At 38.1% G+C, this 27,316-nt stretch overlaps 1 protein-coding gene and 1 long non-coding RNA gene across 54 annotated transcripts in view; one reads left to right on the top strand and one right to left on the bottom strand.

The window, feature by feature from the left end:
- Window positions 1–27,316, top strand: part of LOC107056831 — a 274,267-nt gene that overhangs the window by 243,268 nt on the left and 3,683 nt on the right. For 4 of the 5 annotated variants that reach the window (XR_005862941.2, XR_005862944.2, XR_005862945.2 and 1 more), the window contains one exon: window positions 26,426–26,518. The exons of the other annotated variant lie outside the window; for it this stretch is intronic. This is a non-coding gene — a long non-coding RNA (uncharacterized LOC107056831). The remainder of the gene's footprint in view (window positions 1–26,425; window positions 26,519–27,316) is intronic. 5 annotated transcript variants of the gene reach the window in all.
- Window positions 1–27,316, bottom strand: part of LOC107054313 — a 209,996-nt gene that overhangs the window by 75,082 nt on the left and 107,598 nt on the right. For 29 of the 49 annotated variants that reach the window (XR_006931166.1, XR_006931168.1, XR_006931167.1 and 26 more), the window contains 2 exons: window positions 3,705–3,794; window positions 3,376–3,617 (listed from right to left, as the gene is read on the bottom strand). The exons of 7 other annotated variants lie outside the window; for them this stretch is intronic. Coding sequence is in view for 1 of the 42 variants with exons in the window: in XM_046899556.1 (XP_046755512.1) it covers window positions 3,499–3,617; window positions 3,705–3,794; window positions 26,411–26,506 (305 nt within the window). In the remaining 41 variants the exon portion in view is untranslated. Of the gene's footprint in view, window positions 1–3,375; window positions 3,618–3,704; window positions 3,795–6,962; window positions 7,146–13,582; window positions 13,845–26,410; window positions 26,507–27,316 lie in introns of all 49 variants that reach the window. 13 more of the 49 variants (XR_006931178.1, XR_006931163.1, XR_006931158.1 and 10 more) reach the window with 5 other exon arrangements.

Here is a 27,316-nt window from a genome sequence, read left to right on the forward strand (position 1 = left end):
CCTAGAAAGTCTATCCTCAGTGTTGTATGAGGGGCAATTAAACTTCTGTTAAGCCAAACCTCCCTATCACAGCAAAACATGTCAAGTGTATCAGAGCTCAAACCTCCAATCTCATTTTATTCCCTTTAAATGTGCCAGGGTGCCTCAAATTAATTTGAATGAGCTGAGAACAACAGCATTTAATAGTTTTGAGAAACTGGAAGATCCTTTAATCTCTTTTGGGTTGTTTTTTGTTGTTTGGGTGGTTCTTTGTTGCAGGGAGAACAGGTTTCCACAGACACTTCCAAAAGCAGACATGTGGCTCAGATGTTTAACTGTAGTTCATTCAACTCAGACCAGTGCAGCTGAGAGGTTACTCTGCACCTACTGAATGTTGTAGCTGTTTGTTAGTAACAGCTCATGTGTGTGTTTCTGAACAAATGCAGTGAGGAGGAGGGGGCAGGCCAGAGTATGTGCATGCCCTGTGTCCTGAGGGGAAGGACTTCTTCAGCTTCTATTGCCAAGTGGTTAATACACTGACCACTCCTAACCTTTCAGAGGCTCCAAGAAGGTGGGAAGTGTATTCAACTAGAGCACATATTGTTGAACAAATGATGGTCAGACAGTTCACTGAGTTCTTATGGAAAGTGAAGACACTTTAAAATTCATGTCCTCCAATTCGTGCTGAAGGAGCACAACATGATCTTTGATATTCTGTTTTCTGTCAGTAGCGTCTGACTACAATAAAGGTTTGCATGTCTCTAGAAGCTGCAGGTAACCATTGCTTTTCTGAGGTCTATACTTAATTATACTACATTTAAATTTAGTTCTTGCTTCTGCTAGCAGGTGGTATTTATACCACAAGAATATAAGGGATTGAGATGGAGCTTGGTTACTGTTTTACACAGGAGTAAATCTCACTCACTGTAAAACCCCAAATGTCAATCTATTTCCTTAAAGCTGCATTTTCTTATGTTCAGTGCATCCAGAAGCACCTTCTATCTTAAGTCCTTGAAAATATGGAAGTTTTACAGCAAGATAGATGCTGAAAATGACATGTAACAGCTTATTTTCCTAGTAAAAGCAATGCTTCTAGAATGCTGGATCCCAGAGTTTTGCAATTTTGCACTGATCTCATTTGCCCTGTTTCCCTTGAGAGCCTTTCTGAAATATTGCTATTGAGTAACATGCTCACTAGTATGAAGGGAATAGAGAAGGAGAAACCTTTGCTGGTTGAGTAAAATGCAGAATGACACAAAACATCCAATTTGGCCTCCTTTAGGGTGTTTAAGACACAGAACTCATTTTTCTGGATGAAAAGCAGACAGTGACACTGCCAGCAGCAACTGTGTCAGCTCAGGTTCTCCCAGCAGGAGGGACATAGAGGGTGGCTGGAGCGGGAAACATAACAGATGCCACAAATGGAAGTGCTCATTTAGATCCCACAGTTAACTATATAAAATGAGATGTGGAAAAGTTAAGTGACTCTTCAAAACATAACACATGCAACTGTTCACTAATGAAAAGTATATAACTAATAAGATCTCTTCAATCCTGAGCATCCATATCTAGATGTAAATGAATAGTGAATGGCTTGATTTAGCATCTTCTCTGCTAAAACATTTAAGAGGAAAAAAAAGGAAAGAACAAAAGAGTAACATTTTGAGTAGGGAAAGTGTTTTTCTTCATCCGGAATACCTTAATAAATTACATAAAAATTTCATTGAATGAAGATAAATATCACATATAAAAACATTTCTATTGTGTCTCTTTTTAAAGGAAAAAAGAATAAGGTTTTATAAATATCAGAATAAGCAAAATTTAAAGCAAAAAAAAATATTTTGAAGAGGCATGCAGAATGCATTATTTCTAGGTCAGCTACATAAACCTGCTATACTACTCTGCACTAATGCAGAGGTTGCTCCAAAAGTAAAACCTCCTATTTATTTCCATGGAAACTACAACAAATACAAAGAGCACAGTAACACTGTTTGACAGAGCAAATTCTCAGATACAAAATGCTATTTTTCAAAACAGTGACCTCTGTTAGCTCTGCATTTGTGACAGTGATGAACAAGAGCCTGCATGCTGAGCTCATCAAAGTCTGTACCAGTGGAGGTGACCACTATTGCTACTGCTGAAATGCACCACCCGCTGCCTCTGTGTGCTCAGATCCACTGTTTGGTCTCCATAAACGTTCAGCAATCATCAGTGAATTTTTTCTGCATGGAAGAATTCAGTTCCACACCTTTGCTTCATACACTTTCTGTGTCAGGCGCCATTTTGTCTCTGCTGCCATCTGTAGTGCAGCAACAGAATGTAAGGGAATACTGAGGGAAGGTTCAACCTCTACTGCCATACCACCACCATCTGCCTCTGCTGTTGTGGGCAGTGTAACAAAACTGGAGGCAGTACTTTTGCAGCAGACCTCATCTTACACACAGGACTTCCTACTGTACCCACTAGGAAAACAAAATCTAGTTTTAAAGACAAAATATGAAAAAGTGTGCAGATATTTGGAACTTGAGCACCTTAGAGAGGTTACGAACAATTAAAATAAAATTACTTATTTTTAAAGTAATCTGAACATACTTTAAAGGCTTGAAAACCATTCAAATAAGTGACAGATAGTAAGTTTATCATTTTCCCCAGCACTTTATTATTGGAATGCTTCTGTGAACAAAGCTGTTTGTGTTAACTTGGGATTAATTAATAAAGCAGTGCCTGCCATGATACGTAGATCATCAAAACCCTGACTAAGAGGGCTACAGCAATTTGTTTCTCTGTATAAAGAAAGTGGTCATTTCTACTGTCAACTAGAGAAATAAAGACTTGCCAACAAAAACATAACTAACTGCTATTTAAAGGAAGGGAAAAAATTGAATCCCAAACTACAGTTATGGGAATTTTTTTTTTTAAATGATTACATTCTGTCCATCTACTTACAAAGGTGATAGATACTTCATGATTATGTTGTAATTCATTCCTATATACTATTCTATAATAGAGTCTGCCATAATAGCTTGTAGCTGAAGTTTGGTATAATCTCTCAATTGCAACTTAATTAAAACGTGCTATGTTGCTTACAGCACTAGAGAAGTGCAGAAATCTATATACAGCAACAAGGCAAAAAGATACAGGAAGGTCCATGGCCCTGCATTATCAGTGGGGTACTTAGCAAATGCGAGGTTACTGCTGTTTAATGAAGCCCAAAGTAGAGAACGTGCAATTGAATTTGGTGGCAGACAGGGAACAGCAGTTACGCTCGTCTTTTCTCAGGAATGCTTTCTCTACTCATGACTCTTCTTTTTGAGCTCTTACGTGAAATCCATCTCTGAGTCTCTCAAACATTTATTTCTATAAAGCAGTTACCTGATGGCACTCCTGTCATCTTACCTTGAGTTTTAGATGTGGCTTGAATAGTACACAGCTCTTCCCAGGAAAGTTACACTCAGTCAGCTGCCAGAAGGGAGATGCAAATAGCTTGAGGTGGCCAATGATGAAGATTACAAGTAGCACTTAAATGTCATTGTTTCCATGGCCTGTTTCATCTGATGAACACTCTGGGGTTAAATATACTGTTCTGTCTGTTGCACAGTTTGCTTGTGATTGAGTCAGACTACATCTGTCAGAGAGAACTATAGACAAATACAGCTAGATTAGATGTGCCAAGGCTGACTTCCATTGAGGCATGCTTTGTACAGCTTCTCCTGTGTTTAGCTCACCTGGTAAGGCAGTTGTTCCAGACCACCAGAGTTCAAGGATGAACCTCAGCTGTGGTAACATTTTGGAAGCATGCACAGTTATTCTGGGTCCTGCATGGAAAAGTCTGTTAATTGGGTAAACCCACTCTAGTGTACAGGCACCAACTGGCAGACACAACTTGCACAATGAGAGAGATCCATAATTTTCAAATGTAACTAACAATTTGTGACAATAAAGCTGCAACATGAGCCAAGATGCTGGCACTTCTTGTCACCTCTTTCAAGCACAGTAACTAGCATTTGCATTTGTTTCTTTTCCAAAGGCAGTAACTTATTTTATAGAGTAGGCATTTAGTTCATGCATGTTTGGAACAATTTTATTTTTAAACCTAAGTCTCTAAAGAGACTTGTTTCTCTTAAGAAAAGAACTCAAACAGCATTTAATTAAATTAACACTATACCCAACCACAGAAATGTTATTATCCATAGACACTGAGATCAGAACTGTCTCAAAAAGAGCAAATAGCGAAATTGTGATAAAGGAAGGTGAAGATGACGGAATAACACAAAATTATGAATGATATGCATGTGGTAAAATGGAAATTCTTGGATAAAATTTCTTATAATGACCAAAGGATGTTCAGTGAATTGGACAGGCACAACCCTTCAAAACCACAAAAGTAAGTAGCTGATTACCATAGACTACAACTGTCCATTGTCATTCAGAAAAATGTCATGTTTACACAGATAGATAGCTTCATCTCCGTCTCCCTTCTCCAGTGCAGACCCCTGGCTCTTAGGCTTCCTTAGGAGGGAATGTACAACTTCATTTTTAGATCATACCCTGGGCTACAATATGCAGGATATCAATCACTCCTACCCTGAAGGTTAAACTTCATACAGAAGTCTGTGCATGGTCAATACTAGGGAAAAAAAAGTCTTTATTTGATATTTAGCTGCAGGCATAAATCTTTGAAGACCCCCGAAAAGGAAAGAAAGTGGGAGGAGAGATTTGTAAATGCATAGGAAGCAGGTAGACCAAGTAGGAGTAGCTTTTTCGTAGTCTAAATTCATTGTTCTGATCTCCCTGCAGCAGACTTCACAAAGAGCAGCAATAGGCAAGTGGAGAAAGGTTCACATGAGCTGGTACTGTCCGAAGCACAGTGTCACTGCAGAGCATGCTAGCTCAAATTCAGAGTGGTGTATGGCTGCAGTCGAACAAAGCTAGCTTTGAGCAAAGACCATCTGCCTCTCAGCAGCACACATTAGGCAGCCCAGCACCATGTTGATGTAAACATACTGCTTTACGTACTGGAACCAGCTCCTGCACAGTTGTTCAGTGTTCAGACTGCCCCCCAAGCTCTCTTTCCTTAAAAAAACCTCTCTATTCAAATCATGCTGTGCTTTTGTTTATTGGGTGATATTTTCGGGGGGAGGGAGTCCTTAATCATTTCTTGTCACAACAAATTTCATAGGCTGTCTGGAAAAGGATGCAGAGTCATTACAGTTAGCAATTCTGACGTGGTTTCTTAACAGCTCTTAAGCATCACTTGATGGATGGCTGTCTGGAGCCATCTCCTCCTTCCTGCTGATATTCCCAACCAAACCCAAGCAATGCAAAGTGTTTCAGAATCCCAGCAGTCATCTACTAGCAATAAATTATTACATGGCACTCCAGATCTTTTGCAATCATCTATAATACACTAATCTTGAACAGGCTTTTTAAAGGATTAAACATCGTATGGATAATATGTATATCTGCAGCTTTGTTAGATAAGATAGAAAAGGAATAAAACCCTGAGAGTAGAATTTTGTGCCAGAGGTTAGAATGAACTTTTTCCTCTTGGTGGATCAAGACTACAGGTCACCTAATCCATCACGCTGTCCTCTTTAAGGTCCTTTCATGTTTAGAGTTTTGCCTGTGCCCTTTTTCTGACACCCCTCAGGTTTATGAAATCGCTGTGAAGCACCTGTTAGTGTCCGCTGCCTAAAGCGGTATGATGGGAAGCTGAACTGCAGCTCTGCCCAGCTAAGACAACTCCTATGTCCTATTCAGCCATTATAGTAAAACCAAGAATTTGAGAAGTCATTTGGAAACTTACTTGGCACCAGTAAAAGACTTAATTTAAAAAAATACAACTTGAATTTTATGAGGATAATTCATATCAAATATTACATAGGCAGAAGCTACTCTATTTCATTCAGCTTCTGGAGAAAAATAATTATGCTCTTTACAATTTGAAGTGCATTTGTATTCCTTCCAAATAGTCCTATTACAACAGATGAAGTACTTACTGTACATCTTTTTCCTGCTGCTTTTCAACTTAAATTTAATTTTCACATAGATTTATTTAAAACAATTCTCAATGCGACTCAGCCAAATGATGAATTTATGGAAGGTTTAGTAAATGTGTAATCTAGTTGAAGTTAAAAATGGCTACTTCGTAATTCTGTGCCTAAATGAAATTATCCACTGTAGCCAGCTATTGTGCATTCATTTAAAGCCGATTTCTTATGGCACATATTCAGTTCATAATGAAAGAAAACAAAGCAAATATTTTGCTAACAGAAAAATGTATATACACATCTACAACATCAATGTTAAACAAATGCTTTAATTTCTTTCTTTCTTTTTTTTTTTTTTTTTGGTTCTGTGAGCCTGCTGTAGCAGATGTGTGTATACATTTTGTGTATGCAGAGAATACATTGTACATATTCATGATATCCTGTTTTGCATATAGTAAATAACTGTCAAATATAAATAGAACCTGAATTTAAGAAAAAAGTTAAATCAAATGAATGTTCCAGAGCTTAAGAATTTTGTAATGTGCTCTCATTGCAGAGAAGGTGTGTGACTTATATTGATAACAACACAGACTACGCAGGAACTTTGCTTTAGGCAAATTGTGAGTGTTTTCTGTTCTGTTGTTGGTGTAAAAATCAGTGCTCGTGCCAGGTTCTTGTCTAAAAATCAGCATATATCTGATAAAGAATAGGCTGTAATCATCCTGTTTGAGCTTGCATTTAGCAGGAGATAGATAGCTACAAGTTCATCACTTGTAAAGAGCAGTGCCCAACACCTTCTGAGAGAATGTGTCACTGAAGTTTCAGATGGATGACCAGCACAGACAGACACTCAACTTTTGGCTTATTAATCAGGAGTTTTGATCAAATTAACCACACTAAGTAAGTTTGGTTAAGATAAAGTTCATTTCTCCCACCCAAATATGTAAAAACTGAGCTAGTAAATTCTTTGTCCGTATCACCACAGTCACATACCAATTATGTACAAGTTGTCCAAAATCCAGTGCCTAAAATGTATGGGGAAAAAAAAAAACAACAAGAGTTCTGGCTGAGACTCATATTTCCTTCTGCAGTAGTAATTTCTGTTACTTATTCTGTAGTGTCCTGATTCAGATCATGGGGTTTCCACTCCCATCTTTGCAAGAACCAGAGGAAACACTGGAAAAAAAAGACTTAATTCCACATCCACAGATACACGTCTAAGCTTCCAAAGTCAGAATGTACTCCTGTTCACATTACAGCCCATCCAACATGTAAATTAGACTTCAGCTGTATAAACTACTGAGAATGAAATTACTTTATTCTTTCTTTAAACAAGACAAAAAAAAAACCAACAAAACAACACACCACAAACTGTTTAATCTTCTTTTCCCACTGTTCTCATTTTTGATGTTAGGAGGCTGCGTGCCACAGAGATAGGCTTACAGCAAAATTACGACAGGCTAAGTGAGAGAACATGCCAGCTCTTTGGAGGTAACTGTCTCGAAGCACGCTTTTAACCCATGGCACCTCGATGGCAGAGGCCATCATCTACTGTGGGGTCACCCAACTTGTGTGCTTTCCAGGGAAGATGCTGAACACTGTTACTACAGAGCATTTAACTCAATGTAAGCACATACCCTACATTACCCTGTAATAACATTTTCATGACTGTCTTGTTACTCTTTGATACAGGATTAATGAAGTACAGCAAGTACTCAGATATTATCATAAGAACTCATTTTTCATTGTTAGTACTTCCTGCCTACTACTAAACTACACAGCAAAGTCTGGAACCTAAAACATTGCCATCTTACAAAGAAAAAAAAGAAAAACAACAATTCTGAACTCCTGCCTGTTGTTGCCTTTCTTGCATTAAACCAGAGGGAATATACTGGCAAAAAGCAGAAAGCTGTTGACTTGCGACTAAGCCACAGCTTTTAACCAGATCCTGTTTTGTAATCTGTTAAACTGTGTATCTGAAGTTTCCATCAAGCATATTTTATTGCAACAATTGTCCATCAAAAAAATGACTTTAGGTCATGCACCCAGCATTTCCTGAACAATGTTGCAAAGGCATAGGGAGCTCCTGACAGTTCAGCCACTGCCTTCCTCAAATTTGGTTGGGTTCCTCACATGGCAGCAGCAGGATGTTCTTTTTTTTTTTGGATAAATTCATACAGTTCCAAAATCATACTGAAGCCTGGACTTATATGAAAGCCACCAGAGTTCCTCCATTCTTCAAAGGGCTCATAAAATCTTTGAAGCTGATTGCACCTTCTGTTTTGTCTTACATATTCAGTGATATGGAAGGTAGACAACGCATTTGGTTTTTGTCATTTTGAAACAAGCCTGTAAAAGGGGCTTGCCATAAACAAAGCTTATGAATAAATGAATGCATCTGACAAAGAAGTTAATGATCACATGGACCAAGCCCAAATTCCTAATCAATGAATCATGCAGGCTGCTTTGTTTAGGCTTTGGCAAATCAATACTCCATTTTGTTAAGCAAGTACAACAGATCTTTGTAGGGGTGCTTCGGATTAATTTTTAAATATAATGTGTCAGACAAAGAAAACCTGCAAGGGTCCTTGACAATACTGCTGGGAGCTTTCCAAAATTCTTTGCTTCTTTGTATTTATTGTCTTGTTATGCTTCTTACTGGGTGACAATACATATCTGATGACAGGCAAGGGAAAGAAACAACAAAATTTAAAAGACTATGTGGTAGCTACAGAGCTGTGAGTACAGAATTATTAGTACAGTAATAATTATTTTAATTATTTTAATAGTAATTAACAGTTATTATTAATAACAGTAATAAGAATATTAAAGTCATGATGTCACTACATTAGATTGCTATTGATTAAGTGGAATTGGTCAACAGTAGGACAGTCCCCCTTTCTTTCTCTCCCTGGACTTACAACACCTAGGATATTAGAAAATAAAGCCAACCAATTTGTAGAACAAGTTTTCTTCTTATCTTTCTCACATCACATTGGAATATTATTAGTTGCAGATTAGATTACATCTTTTTTCTGTGTCATACCACACCTGCAGTGGGGAAAGCAATTCCAATATGCAGGCTGTTGTTTTTTTGATCACAGAAAGCACAGAAGTCAAGACTCCTAAAGGGATTTAGGGATGTTGTGATGGCAGATGTACCCTTTTCAGGTGCTAAGAAGTAAATTTAGGCCGGATAGTAGATATTTTCTACCCATCAGCAAGGTTACGCTTGAGGAAGATCCTTGTAAAGAGACAGGTAACTACTGCGGGTTCCTGACAGGAGGCAAGAGAGTAAAACTAGTATCTAGTTTTCAAGCTAACTTGTTTGGCTGGCTTTTAAAGCATCCTCCTGCAGTATCAGATATAATACCAATATGAATATCCAGATGTCTCTTCTGATTTTTGCCCTACAGCATTTTCAAAACTGATAGAGCAGACTAGATAATTAGCTTCTGCTGAAAGGCAATGGCTCCCCAGTTTACATTTTGCTTAAGAATTTCCACAAATAACTTCAGATTTTGAGTGCCTTTACAACTCCTTAATTCTGGCCCCAAAAGGTTGGGTCAGACCTGGTACCATGAAGCATTTGAGCATTACTGAGTTTGCATCTGTCTTCTTGATATAGGAAACTACTAAAATTCCTGAGTTGAGCTCAGTGAGTAAACTATCTTGGAAAGAGAATGGAAAGTTTCTAACCTCGTCAAGAAAAAGATAGTGTCCAGCATTTGATATTGCCAGAATGATATTCCTGAATCATAGCTTCTAGATAGATTTAAGTGGAGACAAAATGCCATGTCTGATTACATAGCTCAAAGCAGTCTGCTTCTGCAAAGCTCAGAGTACTCATAACTCATATTGCCAAAAATCAGATTTGTGGGTCAGTGGAATTTTTTATCATACCAATTTATTTTGGACACTTAACAAGAATTTAGGGATCTAACTCTGAAGCCAAGACTAAAGACTTCTGCTTTGGTTTTCTAAGAAAAGGTGCTGCTTTCCAGATTCTTAGTTATTTATTAGTTTTAGCAGCATTTCTTGTTAAAGATGGCATCTTGAAACAACTTCCATCAGGAAAAACAGACAGGATTATTATATGTATAAGAAATCACCTTTTCCCCTAACCCTGTTGTTACTGGTCTTTCATCAAGGGTTCTATATGCAAATACTGCTCCAACAGAAAATGACAGTGTGACTTGAATAAGAAAGTTGAACAAGAAACTGCTGTCTGAACCATGGATTAAGCATTCAGTATGGTCACTGCAATGAGTCAATGAAAGAAAAGAAACCAACTGTTCTGTGAAAGATAAATTATTACCCCCTGAAATGGTTTGTGTTCCTTTGGTTATTTGTAGCAAGTGATTGTCAGTCAGGTAAAGGACACAAGCTATTGAACAGATCACTTGGGACTCTTCCAGGTTTAGTCAGTTAGAAATCTTCACAACTGTATCAGAAAATTCTTTACAGAATAGGACAAAATAGTGCAAAATAGAACAAATCCAAATCAAGTATTAGGCCTTACAGAAATGTATAAGCTTAAAGGTTGTTAGAGAAACTAAAATCTATTTGTTGGTTTGTAAAGCCTGAGCTCAGTTATTGGAACGCTAACATTACTCATTCATAGAAGACAAAACAAAACAAGAAAATGCCAGCAAGTCAGAAATGAGCTTATTCACAGGCCTACAGTACGTGTGCTGAAAAGCTGTTGACTTGATACGCTCAGGCTGAGACCACCCAGAGGCAATTGCTCTCCATTTAAACAGGAACTAAGACCTTACAGTTCTCAGACATTTTTTCCCGTTCTAATATTCTCCCTGATTGCAGGCTCATACAGTGCTGGAGGTCTTTTTTGAATCCCAGCAGTGCTCACTATTAATAGTGGCACAATTAGTTATTGTCCTTTTTTCTTTATCAACTTGGGATCAAATGTTCTAATGAAAATCAATACAGTACTTCCCCAGTTTGTCTCTGACAGCAAAAACAAAAACATACACAAGGTAAAATGATTATGTTTACACAAGCAATTAGTATGATTCAAGTGCTACACTGCTAAAATAAATTTATGCAGAACTAGTGTTTTTTGTTGTTGTTGTTTTTTTAAATAACACTTCACTTACTGTTGTCTATGAATACATATTATAGTACATCTTTTATGCAGCAGTACTAATCCACAGCCCTGTTTCAGTTGATTCAGGCAATGGGCCTGCAGAGCACACCAAGAAGAAGCAAAAGAAAGAACGAGGATGTGAATTGAGCCCCAAGGCAATAAGGAAAATGATTGTATATATAGAATTTTCTTTTTCCCCCGAGGAAAAAAAAAAATGGCTCTCATAACATATGTAATGATGCTTAAGCTCATTCAAAAATTCTTCATGACAGCGTGATGTAAGAGTTCACAGCTACAGCTGGACTTAGTACATGAGAGATAGTCAAGAAAATCTCCAGTTCAGAGAAAGCTCAAAGTGTAATAGAAAGCAAGTTGGCTGCTTCTATACCCAAGACACAGATTTCACTCATCATTGTTACAGAATGAAAAATTTAAGAAAGCCCCAAGAGAAGAATTTCCTTATTTTATTCAAACGAAGCTTCCATCTGAAGGCACATATGCCACCATATGGGATCCATTTCAGGCATTCATTAGAAGAAGAATAATTAGTCTAGCATCATACCAGGAAGAAAGGAAGAGGCCCAGAGGATAATTACTTTAGAAACAGAAATAAAAGACCTTGAAACTAAATTTGCTAGGGACAAGTCTAGGAAAAAAAAAAAAAAAAAAGAATAGAAAAAAAAGCTTATTTATGGGAATTTTAAATTCAGCTATCAAGGAGAATTGGGACGGGGCATGCCCACGACAGGATTATGTTTAGCTTGGGGAGAAACTGGAATGCCATTGTTTTAATGATTACAGAAAACATGTAGTGTTATATTTTCACCATTCAACACAAGCAAGAGGTCTCTACTACTGAAAAGATGAAACACTTCTACATTATACTAGGAAGAACTGCTCTGAAGATCCTTTCTTTGCAAGTATAACGTCATTAGTGCTACTGGTCATAGGCTTGAAATACAGCAGTGACCCTTCAAAAGTTATCAAAAAATTATTCCTTTGTATACTTTGGAGAACTTACTATAAACCAACCTACAAGAAAGAGAAGTATCTGTATTATGAAAATAAAGCACAGATTGAATAACATGAGAATAGAGAAGACAATGTGTGAAATGCTGGGACTTTTTATGCACAATTAAACATACAGGGATAGTACTAAGTCCGTTATTTCTAACCACGCATTTAACCAACATTGCCTTCTGGAAGGTGACAGATAGCGACATCATACTGAGTAAAAGATGTACATTGTATAGTGCACCACAGCCTGTCTGCAAAGCCTCACACCCTAAGTAACTAACACCTAATTAACCGGTGAGTTTGGAGTTTCTGTGCTACTCAAAAGACCTGTGGGAAGTGAACAGTGACAAGATTTGGCCCTTAGAAAAGGGCTGATGACTGGATTCCTCCTCTTCAAGCCAGAAAACACCTGATATGCTACAGCACTGAAATCATAGTGGGAAGTAAGGATTTGTCTAGGTAAAAATCCTTTGATTGAGACAGTGGTCAAAGGGACAGCTCTTTGATGTCTGCAGCTTTTTGTAACAAAGAATAAAATGAGGTCTCACATTGCTGTGTGTGAAACAGATGGCACAGGTTATGGCAGCAGTTCATTCATATTGGGAACACTTGTTACAATGCATTATCTTTTAAAGATATGGAGAAAGCTATCTAGCATTTTGTGACTCACCTAGAGTATAAACAAGATAATTACCTGGTTCACCTGCTAGAGCAGGCAGATCGATTATAGAAGCTAATTAGAGACCTGTTTTAAGCAGATATGCACTCATAGGTTTTTTGTTATGGGTTCTTCTCCTCTTAACACACCACAGAGAAAACCATGGAACAACCGTGATTAGCCTTATTTCATTTTTATTGCTTCTCCCATTCAGAGTAAAACCACAGAAAGTCAAAAGTGTAGCTAATTTACTTTAGCAAGCCAGCAAATGTAAGTTAATTTCCTTGCTTTACTACTTAGAAATCGCTGCCAGCGCATTAATGTCAAAGGAAAACAAAGAAAAAAATATGTATCCACATGGAATATGAATGAAACTCATGGTAGACTGACGAACACTAGCAAAGAAAACCATCACATCTGCATAGAAGTAACAGATATTGGTAATGAGCATTTAAATGCTTCGTTATTTGCAGATATCATTAATGCAACAGGCAAATATACTAGGCTGTGATGTTTCTCATTTTTACTTTTCCGGCACTGGAGAACATTTTTAATCCCTTTAATTAGCAGATTTGCTTACTCTTACTGTTCCCAAAGCCCAAACATCCATAGCATAGTGTCCGCAGGTTTCTGACTGTTTGTATTTTAACATTACAAATGTCTATGATCTGTTATCATTTCCTAGTGCTGTAAGGTAAGGTAGTAATGCTATAATGTGATGGAAAGTACAGCGATAGCCAAGGGGTGACACAATCCTAAGCTGCAGCAAATGAGAAAAAGCCAAAATGCAACAGCTGTGGACATAGAAACAAAGGGAGAAAAACTGCTTACCTTTGGAAGGCTTCCAGTAGGCAGGAATGGCCAACAAGATATCCTTGCCTCCACTGCTAACCCTTAAATGAGGTCTGGGAAGGGGTGGATCCTGGCTCCACCCCTTCTGGTCACTCAGGTACACTGCATGCACCTGAGCTCCCCTGGGTTGGCCCTGCCTTCCCACCAGGTGCTCAATCACTGCTTCAAGCCATGACTTAGCATTTCCACTACACGTACTTCAGAATCTGCTCTGTGTGAAAAACGTTCACACTGCATCTGCCTGTGGGAGATGTGGGATGAAAAACAAAACAAATTATGAAGGCAGAAAGACTTACTTAAATAATTAGTATGTGCTTCCTGAGTGACTGGCTGTTTAGTGCAAACCACAGTGCTGAGCAGGGCACTCAGGGTCCTACTAGTCTGGAATGGCAAAAGTAGCTAAGAGATCAAACATGGGGGAGAACTGTCTCTGTCTCATGGAAATCTCTCAAATGAAACGTGGCCTGAACTGAAACCTTGTCAAAGACCTGGAGCAGAGCTACAAAAAGACATTAACCACAAAATGATAAACTAAAACTTGCATTCATCAGGAAGATGAATATCAATCAAATCAATCAAAATAGGTTTGCAACAAGTCCTTAACAAGCAAGTTGACTTTATTTTAGAATGTTTGCCTAAATATTGCACTCCGGCACACAGATTGCATCTCATTGTGCTGGGATGTACAGGTAGGTATCTCATGTCTCATGCGTGATGCCAAGGGAGGCATCACTTTAAGACCATGTCTGCTCTATCAGGTCCTACACAGAACATGATTCTTCCCTTGCTTCTCTTCCTCTTCTGCGTACCGACCTGAGCACTGCAGTACCTGTGCTTGGCTCCTGCTGAAGCTGTTTCATTTTGTAGGAAACATGTGATCACTAAGTCAATGGAAAGAACTAACAACTATTACAAGCGGAGCACTAACATGAGTAAGTGAAACACCAGCTCACGTTTGCTTCCCCAGTTCATTGTTGTTTTACAGCTTATATAAATATAATAGAGGAAATATGGTAATACAGCTTGAACAGCCTGGGCTGAAGAAGCCCTGTTCCAGAATGTGCAAACCTAATCTTTCAGGCACTCTCCTAGGTGACACAAAGTTAACCTATTCCCCCTCTAATCCCAATCCTAGATACTCAGTCTTCAAAGCAACAAATATTCTAGGCTGGATGGAAAAAAAACTGCTTCTCAGGCTGACTAGCCAGTCTACCTCCTTGAGTCATGCCAGTACATTGATACTGAAGTTTCTTCCCAAGAAACACTCTCCAGTGTCAAAAATTGTCTGTGGGTGCACCCCAAAGCACATATATATATACCTGGAGAGTGTAACTGGTGGAGAGAGACTGGATCTATACAGTTACTTCCTTGCAGATAGGAGCTTGCTTTGCCCATACTAGCAAGACTGTAACACAGGCATACCAGTGCAGCATGACACCTGAGCCAGTAAACACTTTCTCAAGCTTAGCAGCTCACCTGATGCTGCACTTACTGAAGGCGCACAGACTGTCCTAAGCGAAGGCATAGGAAGCTCACATCTGCATGCAAAGGACCATGTACACACATTTCAAGAAGTTCCAGGAGTTAATCAGCAACCAAGAAATCTCTTTTACATTCTTAATGGTACTTAAAATACTGGACTTAGAAGCCTGGCTTAGTATTCTTCAGTATCCATGGCTATTGCAGCTGCTGTGATGCCTATCAAAGATACTAGCTCTTCTGCAAAAGCTGGACAGGAACAAGTACTAAACGTCTTTAGCTGCTTAATTGCCTTAGTGATGCAGTCATATTTACACCATTTGCTTTCTAAACCCATGCATTTCAAGGAAACTAACACAACCTGGGTTTACAAAACAGCTAATCTTGACTGACTGCTGAACTCCATGAAAAGCTTTAGCAGAGATAATCCTAGAGCACAGGGTGACATCGATCTCTGGCCACAGAGCTGCTGTTCTGCCTGTCTGCCTGTCTCCTTATTACACTCTGGCATAACAGACACACTGCAGACAGTACCCTGAGCAGGCTGGCTCTGCACACTGTGAGTCTATATGAAGGACTCTCAGATGTGGAAACAAGTTTAGGGATGGCTAGTGCTTAGATATTAGAATGTGCTCTTATAGACATAAATTAGCTATTGAAAATGGTGTTAAGTATTGGTTCTGCTTGCATTTATGCTACCAGATTGGTGCAATACTGTAAGAAAACACTCTGCAGTTGCTGAAGCATACACTAGATTACTACTTTGAAAAATGTCACAGTGCATGTACTCCACATACTTCTTACTCCATAGCAAAGTTATCATGTCTGATAAAAGACTAATAGTCATAACAGGTGTCAAAAAATGAGAGGAGCATAAGCAGTAACTGAGAATCTGCAAAGACGGTATAGTTGTTAAATTGGGGAGTAACGACTCTTTTCCATTAAACATAGCAATGCTAAAACATTTATCAGTAAAAATAATATTTTACATTAAAGCAAGCCTGGCACAAAGAAGAAACACTGCTTACATTTCATGTTCTTTCATCTCTACTCCAAAAGAACTGATGGTTTTCTCTTTCCTTTTGACTTATGGAGCCAGTGAAAATGTTCACAAGTACAAGTAAAAGGCTAAGAACTTACCAATGCAACTCAAAACTAAAGAACTATTACTAAAACCAAGGTGACATTAAAAAACAACAACAAAAAAAATCACCAACCCTTCAAAAAAACACCCAGTATCATTACAGATTTAAGACTGTTTTATTATCTTTTAAGAGAGTAGAATTAGAGTAATATGAAAGTTTTGTTTAGTCATTCTTACCAGTTAGATAAAGGCTGGCTTTTCACCTTAGTTCCTTAAATACCCAATCCAATAATTAATTTAACTTATATGGGACAGCTATACCATCCCTAAATAAAGTGATTTGTATAAACTCAAGTGCCTTGGTGGAAAGACAGGGGTGATCATTATTTCAAAGCTCATTTTTATTTTTCTTCTACTCTTAAGACTTGTGAAATTATTTATTTGACAATCTGAAAATAAAACTTGAGCTGTATTAGCATGTAGGCTGCTCAGTAAAAAGGGAAAAAAGGGAAAGAGAGGATTAATAAATTACATGCTAGAAATGGGAAACAAGATTAGAGATGACATTTTGGCAACGTCTTTTCCACAGCAAAGGAAAAAAATGAAACAAGATTAGCTGGAGGGAAAAGAGGAAGTCAATCAGTAGGAAAAAAACGAAACTGTGAAAGTATTAGAAAGAGTGTAAATAAAATGGAGGAGTTGATTAGGATAAAAGGTGCAATAAAAGTGACTCCACAGAAAAGAGGGAAATCACTATCAATGGGTAGAAATCTCTAAATGAACCAAGAGGGTTAGAAGGCAGGCTAGTGAGTAGCATCCATCCAGCAGTGAGAATGCTTAAACAAGAGGATGACAGGGTAACAAGGAGACATCAATGCATCCAGCTGGCGCTACAAACGTACAAGGAGTGAGTTCCCTGAGGCCTGTATGCGTGTTTACGCTACTTTCTTACCTCCCTTTGATGATGTGGATGGATGAATGGCAAGCTATAACCAAATAACGCAAGAAACAATTATGTGTGAAATCACTGACTTGGGCATGGCTGGATTTTTCAACTAGTCTTCTATGTGTCAATATAGATAGAACCCATCCTACAGCCAATTTCAAAAATGCGTATCAGGTTTCTTCCTCAAGCATATTACTATAGCAACAACACTTGAATTACTGGGCTTGCTGCTTTTCTTCTGTTTCTAATACCAAGCCAAAAGAATGCTCCAACTTTTTACTACCTTCTCTGCAAGGTAGATGAACCTCTTATCATTCCCCACCTCTTCCCCACCTACATCATAAATGCTAGGCTCTTTAGGATCTGTCATCCTTAGTTCCTCAAACTCCTCGGTCACTGTTGAGATCTGGTCTTTTTCTCCTCACTCTATTTATACCCTGATAGTTGCTGTTTTGAAATAAATGAGACCATGAGCATGGCAAGCTGTGACTTAGGAAAAATTTATTCTCAAAAAGAGTGGTAAGGCATTGGCACAGGCTGCCCAGGGAAGGGGTGGAGTAACCATCCCTGGAGCTGTTAAAGAAAAGGGTAATGTGGCACTTAGGGACATGGCTTAGTGGGCATGATGGGGATGGGGTGATGTTTGGACTAGAGGATCATAGTGGTTCTTACCAACCTTAATGATTCTATCATTCTATTCACGCTATTACTAATGAAGACAAGTGATGACTCAGGATTGGCTGTAGCCTGAGTGGTTACTTCTTCTTAGATTAACCATACTCTCCTATCCTGATATATATAATATGCAAAATGGATAGGATGGGGGTAGAGTCCATTGCCATAAGAGAATGAAGTGGAAAGCTGTTTATCTCCATGTACTGGCACACTGTCATCAGCAGTCAGTCACATCTCAAAAAAAAAAAAAAAAAAAAACAGTTGCTTTCCAATAGATTTAGACTGAAGGTAGCACTTACAGATTCCAACAGCAATTACTCCAAAGCAGCTAAGATAATTTTTTTTTCCCAGTATTTTAATATTGGAATACCTTTCAAGGTAAGATTTAACTAGTAACTGGCTGACATACCTTGGCAGTGTTGCTTATTTCAGAGTCATAGAATGGTTTGGATGGGAAAGGAACTTAAAGACCACATAGTTCCCAATCCTCCTACCATGGGCAGGGACTCCTTCCAAGACATCATGTGGATTCATAATTCCTGTAACTGCTACCTATTGAAAACTTAGATCAATTTATCAGTGAAATCACGAGTTGTTAATGTATAAAATGGAAATGTGGCAATACGAATATTAGATAGTTGAAATGCTTATTAACCTTGAGACTTCGAAATTAATGCATGCTTTCCTGTTGGTCTTAATAGGATATAATTTCACCTAAAAAGAAAATACAGGTGGTATATGTATACAGTATTTTCCTTTTTGATTCATCAGCAGCCTATTAACATCATTTTACTTTTCAAGTAAATTTTAATGATAATTCTTTTCTAGATTATTTTACAACCTGCTTTTAGTTAGGATGACAGACAAATTTAAATTTGCCTTCATTTTCCTTCTCACAGTGTTCTTTATTCTCTATTAGTCTCCCACTGAGATTTTTTGAAGTGAAGGGTTTTTGTTTCAGAATTTGTAATCTCTTGAACAGACTTTATAATGACGAAATACAAGACTTTTTTACACAGTAACTTGCTGTTATTCTCAACTGTGTTTGGGAAGTTTCACTTAAGGCGAGAGGTAAAGAAAATTTCCAGTTCCCTCGGGGTCAGCGTGTGGAGGACACAGATACATACCTAAACCTTGCATAATCTCTTAAAACTCTCTGCAAATGTTGCTCTTCCTCTTGGCATACTTGTTGTTAAAGTTGCAACAGAAACATACTAGAAGAACAACTGCATCCTAGAAAAGATGTCATACAGTCCCTCACTAAATATAAAATATGCTGCTTATTTAGAATTGCTTGCTAGAAGACCTTACCTGCCAGACTGCTAAACTGCCATCTCTGTTAACACATACTAATTTACCATTTGTTAACCAGTATTTTCAGGAGTATTCTTCCTAGAATGAGTATCAGTGTTGCTCAGAGATCTTAGGGCAGAATTCAAAAGTCATATTCAATAGCATATTCCTTATGTAAGGTATGAGAAATCCAGTTTCATCTGGACATCAGCACATGAAAGATTTCAGTTAACAGAACAAAAACATAAAGAGTTAAATACACATCCTCAACCTTATGTGACTGGACATTTAAACATGCACTGAATGTATAAGACTTACAGTGGTAAGTTGATGAGGTGGATGAGGTGCTATGATTCTATGGTTTAGTAGCTTAGTGGGTAGGAATGGTGATAGGAGGACGGTTGGACTAGTTGATCTTGTAGGTCCTTTCCAACCTTGTGATTCTATGATTCTATGAAGTTTTCAAGATCCTAGGCTACATTTTTTCATCTTTTTTTTTTTTTTTAAACTGATGAGAGAAATCTTAGGGTGATTCAGCCCAATATGTACCTGATGTAGTTGCCTTCATACCTGGACATAAGTGCTATGTTCTGAAGATATCAGAGTGTTGTAGAAATCTTAAGATTTTTAAAGAGAATATTGTAAATAGCGTGGGAAAATGGTTTGCATCTGAGACGTATACTAGATGACATCTAACACCTCATGCATTACAGAGAAACAACTGTAATACAGAAATAAAGATAATGAAGGGAAATATTGGCAGAAAAAGACTATGATCTGAGAGAGGTTTAACCAAATGTCCATTAAAATAAAACACCACAGATGTGAAAGTAGTTAGTTATCATAGTTTTCAGTTCATTTGACGTGAATTCTGAAGAGGAAGGAACAACTCAAGTATGATAAAGGTTTATAAGAACAATCTGCACACAACATAGTACGGAAAGAAAAGCTAAAAAGGAATCAATGAGATTTGGCAGGAAGCCAGACATGATCAAGTTGCTAGATCGAAACCAGCCCCATTATTTTTGTTTATCTTAAATGAGGAAGATTTCTGTGAGGACATTAAACTGGAGCTTTAGAAAAGTCACAGAAGTGTAGGGTAAAAGGAAATGGAATGAAGAAATGAACAAATGAACACAAAAGTAAAATGAAAATTGCTTCTGGATATTAAAGTATGACCTAGAGGTTGTTGCTCACCATGACATCTGGCAGCAAATGCTATGATTAAGTATTTCTAACTGCAAAGAGAATTCAAGGGTTAAGGAGCAAACACAACACAAAATGGTATATAGGAGCAAATGAAGTTAAAAAGAATACCAGTGATAAGGAAAAGAAAGAGTAGGCTGAAGTTTTATATGACATTGTTTCAATAATATGCATAATAAAAGAAAAAAATGTTTGTAAGGGCTGAAAGGAGTACTATTGTGAGAAAAAAGACACATAGAACATTAAACATTTTTTTTAACCAGAGAATGACACCAAAGGAAAATAAAAATATATATATATAAAAATGCCAGATAGGTATCAAAGGGAATCAGTTTCATATAAAAGAGGATCAAGAAATAACACTACCTGAAGATTGACACAGCTTTAAAGTGAGCTGAGAGCTGTCCCAGAATTCCAAATAAAATGATAGTCGGCCAGGTAAGCCTCTCAGAGAGATGCACAGATAAAACTGCTTTACGAAATAATTATAAGCAGGCCAACACCTGTATCGAAGGAGGAGACCAGTGAAATTCACTCCTGTGTGGAGAATCTTTGCAGTACATAAGAATTCAAGTTTAACAATTAGAATTCCTAAACTGTCACGATAAAATTCAGAACAACTGGTATAGAAGATGAAAGAGAGGAGATAAGGACAGAACATCTTAGGTTATGCAACAATTTTGTCCCTGAAGACAGAATTTCAGGGAGGAGGATTACTACTCAAAGTGTAAGGCACACCACACAAGATGATAAAGTCAATGACTCAGTACTGGAAAGAATAAATTAAGCATCTGATATTTATTGCTGAGTTCTTAATAAACTCCTTACAATCAAAGGGAGAAAGAATCTTCTGAATCTCTGGACTCTTCAGTGAAACCTTAGTAAAAAGGAGAGAGAACAATGACTCCACAGTCTTTTCAAAATGCTGCACATTAAGACCAAAGATAAGTAAATCTCTCCCTCTCTCTATCTGTATGATTACTGCCTGTCCTAAAACATATGTTGTAACGAGACTAAGATCATATATTCAGACCAATTTTCTATCCAGTTGCATGCTAAAAAATAGGAGAAAAGGGAGGAGATGAGAGGAAAAAAGAGAAAAAAATAAAACAGTTGTGTGGATAAGCCATCTCACTAGTTTCTTAGTCTTCATTTTCAAAACATTCAGAATTGCCTTAGGAGTTCCTCAAATATGACAAACCCTATCATAAAATGCATAAAATGCAGTGAGGACACAGGAAGTCAAGAAAACTTCTGGAGTGCTATCCTTTGAAACCAGATCTGTAATCACACAGAAGACCTTCCAATTAAATCTTAAAAACCTATTAAAAAGCGAAGTACCTGGGAGCCAACACATCTAACATGAGAACAGTGTTCATCAGTGCAGTGTATAGAAAACATGACTATCCAAACCCAGCTAGGGTTTAAACATCTGCACCCTCATAGTTGCCTGAGTGGGACCTTCTGAAGACAAAACGCTCTTAGTTGAAGTGCAACATGGTACCGTGCACAAACAATGTGATGTTGTTGTTGCTAATAAAATGTAAGATGGGAGAACAAACAGAAGGTGTCCACAATATTAAAATGGTTGTATTCTGAAAGGGAAAAATTAATGCCAAAAAAAAGCTCTCCATGCTTATAACAGTCATGGCTGTCTGGCTCGTGTCCATGCTATATAAGCACTTGTCGCCACGTTCTGCAGTGCACAAGAGCACTTGGGGGTATTGCAGCTGCCATATGAAACCCTTGCATCTGATATTTAATTTGCTGCAAAATGAAGTGAAGTCTTTGCTTCCCTAAGTAACATTCCCTCCCCCACTGCAGTTATTGTCTTTGTAATATATTATGATTTGTCATAAAACACTCTGGGATATTTTCCTACAGAGGACAGAATTATAAATACATTGCTGAAATGAAATACCTGTATGATATTCCTTACTCACAGTACAGCTCAGGCTATGGCAGAGTAGGCTATATGCATATTTTAATATTTTATTTTGAGTTTTTCAATTTTTGTAATAAAAAGCGAGAAAGAAACAAAGAAGAAAACAAGCTCCACATTGATTTAGGACTTCAGGGAGAAGAATAAAGCCATTCCATCTATTTTACAAATGTGAATATGCTTATAACATTGATCTCAACAATGTAAATCCATAATACGCAGAGCTTTCCTGTCCCCCACAGATTGCCTGCAAATTATAAATGGTGGTTACAAAAGTATAATCAGGGTGAAATATTATCAACTCTCGTATTCGACACATGCTGTAATTCAAAAAAGCAGATATCTTGGAACCTAGAGTTTTGATGTTTTAATGAGTGTGCTATTTTTTCTAGAGAAGCACAACCAATTAAATTGGGCATCCGGTCTTTTGCTAAGGGAACAGTCTGCAGCTTCCAGATGATTGCAATTCTCTTTTGCCATTATAGGAAAATCTTTTTATCCTGTCACCAAGCTCAGAAGGTATAAAGCAGTTTACAGTTCACATTAGTAGTATTCGATATAGTCAGATTGGGTTGTGTATCTGACAGAAGGAGACACTAAGATACACAAGGAAACACTGACATATTTTACTGTGGGGTGAAAAGCAATATTTCACAGCTTTTTCAGTACTTTGGTCCAGCCTTTTGAAACTGTGTCCAGATTCTTACCTGTGGTTGTTAATGTCTGAAAATGTAACACATTACAAAGGGTTCAGTTACGGCCATTGTATGAGCAGTGAATCCTAGAATACGGTCTCCTCCTTACCCATGCATTTGCACTTTATTAGGGATCTTGAACAGAACAGCCTCAACAATGAGAGAAAACCTTCTCTTAAGATTAGCAAAAACAATGAAAGATTGAAAAGTCCAATCTACTAAATCATAGACTCATAGAATTATAGAATCATTTGAGTTGGAAGGGACCTTTAAAGGTCATCTGGTCCAACTCCTCTGCAATGAACAGGGACACCTACAGCTCCACCAAGCTGCTCAGAGCCTGGTCCAGCCTGACCTCGAATATGTCCAAGGACGGGGTTCCATCTCTCTGGGCAAACTTTGCTCGTGACTCACCACTCTCACTGTAAAAAACTTCATTATGTCTAATCTAAAATTCCCCTCTTTCAGTTTGAAGCCATTTCTCTTGTTCTGTCACAACAGATACTGCTAAAGAGTCTGTCCTCTTCCTTCTTATTGCCCCCCCTTTAGCTGTTGAAAGGCCACTCTCAGGTCTCCCTGAAGCCATGTCTTCTCCAGCCTGACCAGCCCCAAATCTCAACCTGACCTCACAGAGGAGGTGTTCCATCCCTTGGATCATTTCTGTGCCCTCCTCTAAAGCAGAGGAGAGATTACTTTTTGTACATCAGGTCAATTCTCTTACCCCTGTTGTACTAGAGAGAAAAAAAGAAAGCCTGGTTTTACTCCTGATACATTTTGCCAGAGACCTATGCTGGTAGAAAATATTTGCATCTTCCTTTCATGAAGACTAGCTTGTTTGTGAATACTCAGGGAATATAGCAAACATCTCCATCCCACGCAATGTTTTAAACATCTCCGGGTCCCTAGAGAAAATCACTGCTAGAAACTTTTGCACATGGGATGTCAGGTGCTTCTATATTCAGGGTTTAGCTAAGCAAGAATTTTGAGAATCCAAAGTTTGATGAATTTAGCCCTGACTATTTTTCTAGATTCTTACAGAATGGCTTGAACCCATCCCTCTTAAAGCTCTAGCTTATTTTCCAATTACTAGCTTGATTTTACCACCCAACATTTTTTTTTTAACCATAACCGACCAGCAGTTGAAGCAAGTCTAAAAACTTATACCGTTTTTAGAGGAAAAAGTAGCAATTGATCCCTTCCCCACTGTCCTTAAATTAAGGAGGGACAGAAAACAGCATTTGAACGGTGTAGTATGACATCCTTATTATTTTTCCTGTAGTTATGTCACAGAAAAGCCTCATTGTGAAAGGTAAACCTCTTCCAGAATGGTGATTACCTGGTTTTGTTCTGACTTCTGAAACCACCAAGGGAGGTTTGGAGGATACTGAAAGACAGTCATGAACCCAATGACAGACTCCACTAACAGCTGAGGAAACACATGAGAGTCCTTGTTCAGGCTTTGCAAACTGGTCTGAAAATTATCTTTTTGAGAACAGTTTAAGAATTTATTTTCCATGTTTCTGTGTTCACTTTTGTTCAGAAACTTCAAATTTTTGCTGGGGAAAAAAAATTAACATGAAATGCTTGTGTGGTTGTTTTGCTGAGTTGAGAGGTGACCCCAGCTTTGTGCTATTCTTCTTACGTGCATCCAGTGGAAGGGTTTCTAAGTTGCTCACACCTTTAATGAAGCTGTCCTCACAATAACCCCATGGGTAGGTAAATGCTATTATATCTATTTCACAGATAGAGAACTGAAGCACACAGGGACTAAGTGATTTGTTGAAGTTCACACACAGCATATAGCAGAGCAGGGACTTGAAATCACCTTTCAGATTACAGGGCTTGAACTCTGTCTGATGTACCGCACAATCCTTTCCTTACCCAGCCAACCCTGTATCCCCTTTCACAGAATCACTGAGTCACAGAATGGCCTGGGTTGGAAGGGACCTCAAGGATCATGAATCTCCAATCCCCCTGCCACAGGCAGGGCTACCAACCTCCCCAGTTAATACTAGACCAGGCTGCCCATGGCCCCATCCAACCTGGCCTTGAACACCTCCAGGGACAGGGCACCCACAGCCTTCTCTGGGCAGCCTGTTCCAGCACCTCACCACTCTCATAGTAAAGAACTTCCCCCTGACACCCAACCTAAATCTTCCCTCCCTCAACTTAAAACCATTTCCCCTTGTCCTGCTGTTATCTGCCCTTTCAAAGAGTTGACTCCCCTGCTCTTTACCCTTTAAGGTACTGAAAGGCTGCAATTACGTCACCCCACAGCCTTCTTTTCTCCAGGCTGAAAAAGCCCAGCTCCCCCAGCCTGTCTTCATAGGGGAGGTGCTCCAGCTTTGTGGCCCTATCCACCTGTCCATCTGCACAGACTCCATCACATATCTCAATTCATTTCCTTCTGGGCATGAGGCCAACCAAATCATTTAAATGCCCTGGGACATCGTGGAATGCTACATGCAGGAGAGCACACCACGCACACATCTCTGCCAGACACAGCCTGCTAAAGGGTCTGTGGAAAGAGCTCTAGTAAAAATACTGGGAATCTACAAATGGATTTCAGAAGAAATGCCATAGATACAATTTTCTCAACCTTTTTGGACTCTTCACAAAGCTAATTTAAAAAAGTATTATCAATAAATACAATACAGTACAGTTTGTATAATATTAAATTCTATTTTAAATAGAAGATATGGAATCTTGCATAGCATATTAGAAATAACTATACTTCAATATAAATAAAGTGGGAATTTAGACCCCTAGGATATGGGTATCGCTTGCAATCAGTCTACCCTTGAGGAAAAAAATGTTTTTTAAAAGAAGGTTTATTTAATTGAAAGCTGACTCTGTGTAATTCTTCATAAAACCAGGTCATTGTTTCATAAACACACCGAAAACTTCTCTTGTGCTTCATATGGAAAGCCAATAAGTGCCCTTATTTAGTTTAGATAAAATAAATAATTTCATAGCCACTTCTCATTTAATAAGGTTGGCTATAGCCTGCCTTTTTTCTCCTCAGCTTGTATATTTTTGTTTTGAGGGAACATAAAAGCATATTTTCTTACCTGCTGAGTGTTCATTAAAACCACTTCCAAATCTTTGCAGCCATTTAGAGTCCTCACTATGCTCTGATCTTACTGGCATATTGATTTAACTGTAAAAACATTCATCTCTTCAAATAAGAATAGTAAATATATTAACTGAAAGTTATGAAAGACAGCTCTTTGTCTAAAGGCCTAAACTACTTGCAGAGGTTTCAAAAGGGAGAAGAACACCAATTAACCAAAAAAAGAACCAAAAACAAAACAAAACAACAAAAAAAAACCAAACCAGAAGGTCTGTGAGAAAGGAGAGTAATCCAAACATGAATTTTACAGACTTGTTACTAAAACGCACTTACTGTTTCCCAGTAAGCCTATGAGACTGGTATGCTGCAAAGAAATGAGCAGAACATTTTCCTTGAACTAATCCTTCTCCCTACCTGCAATCCACTCAGGTTGCCTGGCTGATCCGAAAGCTATGGAAAAGCTGAGAGCAGCAAACACCACGACAAGAGGAGGGCAATGCCGAAGAGACACTATGAAGGGAGGTAAGAAAAATAGGTAAATAAACATAAACAGAATTTCCAGGTTTTCAATGAAGCCAGTGATGTGCTCTCTTTGTTAAATTGTAATTCAATATACTTCTGAATTAGCAGTCTGAGCAAAATTACTGATTGGCTTTTCAGTATGCAGACTATTTGTGAATGTATTCCTCTGGTTAAGGTGACACATTGCACATAATAAAGTAGATAACAGAGCTATATTAAAAGCCTACTTAAGATCTTTATTACACTAGAATTCTGTAAATAACTCTGCTTTTTAATTACCGAAGATTTTCTATGCATAAAAGCACTCAAATTATATAGAGACAAAGAGAGAATGCTCTGCAACAGGGAACACAGATATTAGATCATGTTCCTTTAAAATTCCAGTTTTCAGACAGGATTATAATGACACTCAGCGCTCTGACAAAAAGCACGCAAATGATTATGACTACCTAATAGAATAACGCTGAAGACAGCAGTGCAGGAGCTGCCTGGTTATCTGTCTGTCTGTCCAAGAGATTGCTGTACTACTAATTGCAGTTAGTTATGGCCATGCTGCTCAAAAGATATAAGGTTATAGGAAAAAAAGTAAAAGTTTATTATTGCCAGCAATCAGATAAGCTACTAGAAGATATCTCTCCCTACCTCACTTCTGCAGCAGTTGAGTAGCTGATTACTTCTCAGAGAAATAGTTAAGAACAATTATGATAAAATTGCGAGTCATAATGTTAATGTCAGATAGAAATAGTCCAGTGCACACCACTGTAATAAACGTTCAGCTGTTGTCAAGAAAGAACTAGA

The sequence above is a fragment of the Gallus gallus genome, chromosome 11 (assembly GCF_016699485.2).
Source record: "Gallus gallus isolate bGalGal1 chromosome 11, bGalGal1.mat.broiler.GRCg7b, whole genome shotgun sequence".
NCBI lineage: Eukaryota > Metazoa > Chordata > Aves > Galliformes > Phasianidae > Gallus > Gallus gallus.